At 29.7% G+C, this 8,721-nt stretch overlaps 1 protein-coding gene across 1 annotated transcript; it reads left to right on the top strand.

Moving 5' to 3' along the window:
- The first annotated feature begins 738 nt into the window (after positions 1-738).
- Positions 739-1,534, top strand: LOC132048156 (protein S40-1). Its single transcript, XM_059439074.1, has one exon. The coding sequence runs from the start codon at positions 886-888 to the stop codon at positions 1,297-1,299; it is 414 nt and encodes a 137-aa protein (XP_059295057.1). The 5' UTR covers positions 739-885; the 3' UTR covers positions 1,300-1,534.
- The last annotated feature ends 7,187 nt before the right edge of the window (positions 1,535-8,721 follow it).

Here is an 8,721-nt window from a genome sequence, read left to right as displayed (position 1 = left end):
AAGTACTACAAGTTACAATTCTTCTCATATCAATATAGTGAAAAAATATATCTCAAAATTGTTGGTCAAAATTTGTATTATTTAACTTTTAAAGTAGATAAATAATATAGGACTGAGGGAGTACTCACATACTAAATATAGAAAGATACTACAAATACTACTTTTCTTTTTTTATTAATTTGAAAGAAAAATATCACATAAATTGGGACGAAAGATATTGCAAATTAAATGTGTATCTCATATTTGGAAATGTCAGCAATAAATTTTCTAAAATTTAAAGGATGCCATTATGACTCATTCAAGTCGTACCTAGTAGTTGTAAAAATACGAAAACGTTACCCTATAGTTCGTCAACTACAGTATGAACAACTCCTACAAACTAAACAAGAAAAATGTTTACACTGTTCAAAAAAATATGAAATATGAAAATCTAATGCTGACAAAACTCATTAAAGCCTCAAGCGTAACCCCATTTAGAATCCAAGATCTATTAAATCCATACACATACACAAACCTAAACCTATAGATACACACAAACAAAGCCGTGAGCTGCAAGTAACTGATATATAGAGAAAGAGAGAGAAAGAGTTTTAAGCTTCTAGAGAGAGAAGAAAACTGGGACCACACTCAATAAATGACGCCATATGACGACAACTCAATCAAAAGTGTACTCACTACGTTTCAGATCAATCATTCAATCCTTTCTTCTCATTTCCCTATAAATTCCTTTCATTTCCCCCAAATAACAAATTCACTCCTCTTTTTCCCTCTCTATAATACCCAATAACCCCTTTTAAATACAACTCATTTCCATCACACCAAAAAACAAAAAACAAAAAAAAAAAAGAAAAAAAAGGCCCAAATTTTATTACTACTTTTTTCTCTATGGCTGAAGAATTTCAAGAATATGAAGTGATTTTTCAAGAAAATGTTGGACATCAAGAGGTACAAAAATTAGCTGATGATGATGAAGAGTATGACTTCCAAATTCGTCGTAACAACAAGGTATCTAGAATAAAGAAACTAAAGCGGAATTGCAATTCTGTCCCCGTGAATATTCCTGACAAAACTTCATGGTTCAAGTACGTGGAAAAACAAGCGAACTTTTTTCAAGACGACGATGATGATGATGACGATGACGATGAAATTGTACCACCCCATGTTATAACTGGCCGTAGAATTGCTGGAAAAATGATGGCATTTTCAGTTTGTACTGGAAATGGAAGGACCCTTAAAGGAAGAGATTTGAGTCAAGTAAGGAATTCAATTCTTAAGATGACTGGTTTTCTGGAAACGTGACTTTAGAGTTCAGTCTTTATTTATTTTTTTCACATTAGAATTAAGAAGAGGAAAAGTCTACAAAAAAATAAAAAAGAGAGAGAGATTTTTTTTTTACTTCTTTTTTTCTTATGTACTTCCATTTATTTATGGAATTCCAATTCCATGCTCCATCATTGTAATAGAGAAACAAAAAGTTATATATGAATTATTCATTTCCTCAAAAGAAATGAAAGTTCAAATTTTGATGATTCAATTAATTTGATTCTGTGGGAAATTGTGTTTGGTATGGAAAATCCAGGTTGTTATGTGTGAGTAGGTTTCTGTTAAGATGTTGTGGTTGGACATTTACATATGCCAGTGATGACACACTGTTTATGTTTCATTTGAGTTTTCTTATTTCTGTCTGAACCTCAGACAAAGCCCAGCACAAACAGCTGGTCTAAGCGGTGCCAGAATTCTGGTTTCTTTTAGAAAATTTAATAAATTATTGTACAGCTCAGCAAAAATATGATTAGATTCTCATTAGTACATATTATGAAGTTGTGTTAGTAGTTTTAAGATATAAAGAAAGATTAACGAAGTACTGCCTATATTACTATCAAAGATTAAATCTTGCTTTGTTTGATTGGTTCTGAGTTGTATGTACAGGCTTTAAATATCTCTCTTTTTTTTTTTTTTTTTAAATCCAACTAAAAAGATTGTGTAGCCTCATGAAAATAAAAAAAATAAAAAAAGAACTTTAACACCAAAACTTCAAAACCAAAAAATTTGGTTTCTCGCCGGTGCAGATTCGCTTTGAGAAGTTGCTTTGTAATAAAGACAATTTCGTATCTAGTGCTCGAATTCAAAATTTTTTACTAAGGATTAAAGATTATTTACCCCTCTACCAAAATGTTTTTTTGGTGAAAATTTCAAAATATTTATGATTTTATATAGTTACTGCCTTATACACTGACATTGTAATAAGAATTTTACGCTATCATTGTAATTAAGTTGTTCATATCTAATAGATTAAAAGGAAAAGGTTTAGCTTTGTCTCTGTACTTTTGAAGATGTCTAACATTGCCCTCTGCTCTTCTGTTAGAAGTTTAGTTCCTTGGTGTCCTCACCATTATAATTTTGACTTGAAACTGCCCTCAGTTACTAATGGCGGGGTCATGGTTAAACCAAACTCTTAATTATAAGAGCAAATTCGGACTTTTTCTCTATAATCTATTATGTATGAATAAGGGCATTTAAGCCAAAATCATAACCAAGGGTAATTTCGAGCCAAACTGGCAATGGAAAGAATATGATGAGTCAAATTTCTAAATAATTGCAAATTTTGACCTTCTAGCAAAAGTACAAAGGCAAATCAGAACTTTTCCCTAATATTAAAAGATCTTATACCATATTTTGTAAGCTATTAGTCCATGCTTGTAATGACAAGCTATCTGTATTAACTTTTAAATGACTTAATAGTATAAAAAATTATGACCTAAGTGTAAAAACTGGTCTTTAAAGTTTTACTTTTAGCAAATTTACTTAGATGATCAGAAATAAATATATTCACATTTCTACATTAGGTGACTGTAATTGGCTATCCAAATTGTGTTGACAAGGAAAATCGAACTCGACATATCATTTATCTTTTCAATTTTTTCTTGATCTTGAAGTTGTTTTGCCTTTAAATAATTGACTTAATCCATATATGTCAGGACGGCAGAAGCTAGGCCGACATGTTTTCATGAATAAAAGTCATATCATAAAAGTTTATCCGAGTGTTAAGCAAAATTAGAAGATTAGGTTCATAGGGAGAATATTTCCTTTGATTTCTACATGTGATAGCCTGACATAAAATAATATAAATAGTATAATAGCATATTTTTATCATACATAGAGCCAGGTTAGGGTAAAGAAAAGGAACGCAAGTGTTTTGACAGATAGATCTTAATTTGCACCACTATTAATAAGTTACTGATTAATCATTGGATTGATAATATTAAGATTCTAATTTAAGGCATCAAGAATATTATAATCTAATATAAGAATCACTTATTATTCAGTTTCTTGCTAAACAAGCAATAAACTATAAAAATTAATACTATTAACAAATTAATTATAAGATAAAATAGAAATATTATGATTTGGATCTCTAAAATCTGATTGGTGTTTGGAAGATGCTGAATTTTGGGATTGTTCTATCATTAATTATTCTTTAGCTATATTAGGTGCCAATCCTAAAATTCAGCACATAAACGTGAATCTGATATATATATTTTGTTTCTCTGTTACTCATTTGCTACTCTACTTTCTGTTTGGATGTTATTGGCATAATCATATACTTTTAAAGCTAAAAAGATTCCAGTTGAAGGTTGTTACGAAAAATGGTTCCATATAAGATCTATTGTGTTCATTGGATATTAGTTGTATCAACATGATAACAATAACAAGTGAGATGTTCCTAAGTTAGAGACTAGACTCTCTATTTTTTAACCTATCTATACTGAGGTTACCAATTAATTCGAATTACACGGCGTAAGATTCGTTAAAAAGGAAGCATTTTTATTTTTACAAAATCACACACACGCTTGAACCCAAAATATCGAATTAAGGATGAGCAAACTCCAATATATTGACTTCTATTCATCACACCACAATCGCGTAAGGCCTATTTATTGTTATTGCAGTGCATCAATGAAGAAAACTTCGCTAGAAACATCAGAATTCCGTTGTAGCGTAAATAAATAAAACGTAAAGGCTTAATATAGATATATATTTTCATAAAATTCAAATATATAAAATTCGAGCTGAAAATAGTTAGTATTTCTGCTACCATTGTCAAAGGCCGAATTAGCCTATACTTCTTTAAACTAAGAACAAAAGTTATCAATCAATTTATATAATTAGCACTTCAACAACCACTCTTTCCTCATTTTTACAACATATTATCTACAAATGACAACCATCTTATGACATGCTCAAGGACTATGGAACGACTTGAAATGGATTTTCTCAATTGCTTTTCTCTTTTCCTTTTCATGTGTGGGGTTATTATGTAACGAGAAATTTCAAAAGGTTTGACCCAAAAAACCAGATTAGGTGAACTAGGAAGTTGTTTAAATCCAAATTCATAATGTTATCGAGACTAATATTTGTTTTCTTCCGTATAATTATTATTTTTAATATATATATATATATATATATATATATATATATATAGATGGGAGTCGTGTCTAACTCCTCCATGTAAAGATTTATAGCCTGGATAGAACAAAAAAAAATCCCTTACGTAACTGTTCCAATTGTAGTCCTCGATAACCAATCAGGAGTAATTACTAATCTGTCACCTAAAGACAATAGATCAGTGTACTTTTATCATGTAATTCTTGTAAGAATTTAAAAGGAAAACAAAGAAAAATAATTCTGATTGATGATTCATCAAAACCAATAATAGCAATGGCAGTGAAAAACAGAAATTGACCGGGAACTATTGTGCCACGAACACAATGATGAGCCAACTCAACCTAAAAAATAAAGACACGTCTATTTCACATGCCTATGACGTGGTGTAATTCATAGCCAAATATTCTTCTGAGGTCATCAATCATTTTTCATGTTTATGCTCTAATTTAAAATGTTTTACGTGAAATCTATTTAAATGTAAATAAATATATAGACCTACCAAAAGAGTATATTATAGTAGGATCTCGGTTTCCATAATAAATTAATAGTTCGGAGAGAATTTTTCATTTGATGCTTTATACTTTCGATGATGTCACAATCGATTCGAATTTGCGTTGTGTTAAATCATTAAAGAGGGAAATACTCTCTCTGGAAAAAAAAAATTATACTCAGGACTTAAATCTAAAACCTTTAATGAAGAGTGGATGTACTATATGTATTCCATCACAATCCTTGATGATTATTCGGAAACAATTGCTCCTTTGTTGAAATTTTCTCTACCCGAAACTTCGAAACAAATAAGAAAACGAACCGTTTTCATTGTTAACAAAATAAAGTTTGACAAGTGTCCAGATTTTCCTTTAAAAAGAATAAATATATTGCGATACATTTTGAAAGAATTTTCTTTAAGAGTTGTGATGACACAATCAAATCTAACTGGAGATAAGAATTCATCAGCAATTGTTAAATAAAAATAAATAAATATTCAACGGCAAGAAGTTTAGACTTAACATTGAGTGGTTGTTAGGAAGCAAATGCACATCGTGCTACTTGGCAACTTCTTGTGGATAACTCTTTCTCTCAAGATTTTAGCTCATTTGACATGTAAAATTCCCCAGTTTATAATTTATTGTAGATTGAGAAGGAAGTAGTCTTAAAGGAATAATAAAATTTGTCTTTGTGTGATTTATAAGTCATAAATTAGAATCTATATCTATATATAATATAAAGTTTTATACACATATATATGGGATCTATCTTTTTTCCTTTTTTTGGCCTTTTTTCCTTTATTAATCTTTTATATATAATCTCTATTGCATAAAAATAAAAAGAGTCCGTTTCATTTCCTTGTACTTAAAAAGCATAATAAGTCGATTAAAGTTTACCAAAGAAGGACAAAAAATTAATATACCAAAACGGGTATATCGTGGATCGAGATATACCTCTCTAATAATTATTGTATAACGGGATCCATACAAGTTATCTATTTATCTTTTTTCTCCTTTTTTTTATATAATTGGCTGCATATTCTTTTTCCTTTATTAATCTTTTAATCACAATTTATTCAAAATCAATAGCCAACAAGTCTCTATTGCATAAAAATAAAAATTTGAGAGTCCGTTTCATTTCCTTGTACTTAAAAATTGCACTTAATACATCGTAATGATTCCACAATGTAGTCTTTTCTGTTACAAGTTGAAATCTGCAATAATTACTCAAAAGTTTGCTCCTTCAAATGCCCAAAACAATAAAGAAGAAGAAAATAAAAAGCTTTGTCCTGGACCATATATATCCCATGGTCATTGCTATCGTTGTGGCTGGTGATTGAAGAACAAAAATGGCATGACCATTGAATTAGCGTTTAATTTTCAGATTAGAATCCAAGCATCTCCTTGATGTCCCTAAGATTTTCAGGTTTCACTTTTTTATTTCAACCTTCATACGCATTTTGATGATGCAACTGATCTGAAAAAATATTACTTCAAATATGAATATGTTCTTACACACTTTATTATTATATGCTTCAACTTTATTTTTTGAATGATTTTGTTATCTTATTATGCTGACAGTGACGGATCTAGGATATTCTCTAAGGGGGTTCGAAAAATAAAAATGTAGTGCTCAAGGCTTGAACTTCGAACCTCAAGGCGAATTTTGAACCTCCTAACCACTGAACCAACCCCAACTCTTTTGTTCAGGGTGTTCAAAATTTATAAATGTACATAAAATATATAAAAATACCTTATATATACAGTGTAATTTTTTACTTAGGGTGTTCGGGTGAACATCCTCATGAGCTGTTGATCCGCCCTTGAGTATGCAAGTCTCATATTTAGAAATTAGTCTTGACTATTTTTCATGGATATTGGTTGAATGAAAGATGAGGGCTCTACTAACTTTGGTTTTTTTTTTCTTTTCCTCTCTATTTTTTTCATGCGTAGGATTAGACTCGAAATTGATTCTACTGAAGTATTTGTACCAATATTCCTTTTACTGCAAAATCCTATATATGGTTGCTTCTTATTATTTACCTTCTCTCATATAATTATATTAACTTGTATTTTATATTTTTACTGAATGGATTATGTTTACTTTATGGATCATTTTTATGCGAAGAGTTCTGGAGTGTTAAGATAGTAGAGAGAGAAAATACATATCTCTGGGAATTTTGCATAGAATTTGGTGATGAAATTGGGTTACTTTGTTTCACGATAGTAGAAAAAGAGAGAAAAAGAAGAAGCAAGTATGTCTTCTTTTGAAAGAGTCCATCTTCTCCATTTAAATTGAGTGATGAGGTGTTTTAATGGTAAATTTTTTAATTTTAATTATAGAAAAGAAAAGGAGAGAGAAAAAAAAAAAAGGAGTTGAAAGTGCTTTTCTCCTTAATGGCATGTCACTTTGCAAGGAATTTGGTAAATTCTACTTAAAGATAAATAGTTTTGGAAACAGTAACTGCTATAAAAATCAATACTTATCATGTTTTGACTATTTGTACTATGTGCGCTTAGTTGCTCTTAAGTTATTACATGAAGAGGGTCATTTGGTTCCCATTTTAAGAATGTTAAACAACTTTAAATATTCTCAAGAAATTAAACTAAATTAAAGATTAAAAAAAATAAAAGGTCTATTGGTGTAATAATATTTCTATATATCGGTTCTTCATATAGTGATGTTCAACGTAAATTGGATATTAACTTAGACCAATACGTACCTTCTTTTTTTTCGAGGAAATGAGATCTCTTGCCTTCTTACAACTTGAGGACAAGAACTTTTACCTTGATATAATAATGTTATAGTGTTGAGTATTAAAGAGGGAAGAATTGAAGAGAAAGAGACAAAAATAAAAAAGGCGCATAGAAAAGAGGAAGGATAGAGTGTTATGCTTGCCGGCGTTTCTCCGTTGATGGGTGACAGATTTATTCTATACTTTTTCTCTTTTTTCATTTTCACATATCGTCTTCCATCTTAAGTTTCTAAATATGAGGCATTCAAAACTACTTTAAAAAACCACACTTAAATATGCATAAAATATATATTAGAAAAATATATTTATTATTTCTCAAAATAACATTACAAATTTTCTTGAAGCTTTCTTTCATTTTTAAGGAACAAAATAGGTAATTTAATTTAGAAATACGTATATATCATGTTCACATATACAAATTAGCTAAGAAAAGGGATATTTGCATGAGGTCATAATCAGCCTGTAACCATATGTATTCCGCTTGATCTATATGGATGTCACTGAGAATTAATACATTGGTGATTAAACTCACTTCTAAAATTAGTTTTTGTATGTATACATAAGAAACTATTTAAAATCTTCTATCCCAACTACATTTTCAGAAAAGAAAAAAAATCAATTTATTATTATTTTCGCGCCGCTAAATTCACTAGTTATAAGATAAGTTCAAATCCTCTTCACTAGTACGTTACACTTCTCCACCAATTTAAGCTGCTTCAATTTGAATACATACATTTACTTAATTATTTTTTAACATAGTTTACATGTATAAAATTATAAAGTGTGTATTTTTTGGTTGAAGGCCGTTTAGTTGACTTTCCTTGCTCCCCCACGTAGATCTGTCGCTCATGATTCCAAAATGATTTCTTATTCTACGTACCTTCTACAATTAAAAAAGATACGACTTGTTTTATTAAGATTTATATTATTTTGTGGATTTGAGATTGTGAACTTGGACTCATATATAACATTGTCATATAATATAGCTAGGGATGTAAAAGTAACTGCCTGATTATGAGATATAAAAAAGT

The sequence above is a fragment of the Lycium ferocissimum genome, chromosome 2, assembly GCF_029784015.1.
Source record: "Lycium ferocissimum isolate CSIRO_LF1 chromosome 2, AGI_CSIRO_Lferr_CH_V1, whole genome shotgun sequence".
NCBI classification, from domain to species: Eukaryota; Viridiplantae; Streptophyta; class Magnoliopsida; order Solanales; family Solanaceae; genus Lycium; species Lycium ferocissimum.
This window is presented reverse-complemented; position numbering and strand designations above follow the sequence as displayed.

What these genes read in the sequence shown, in the direction of transcription:
- LOC132048156 (XM_059439074.1), top strand. Translation starts at nt 886, where the DNA reads ATGGCTGAAGAATTTCAAGAATATGAAGTGATTTTTCAAGAAAATGTT.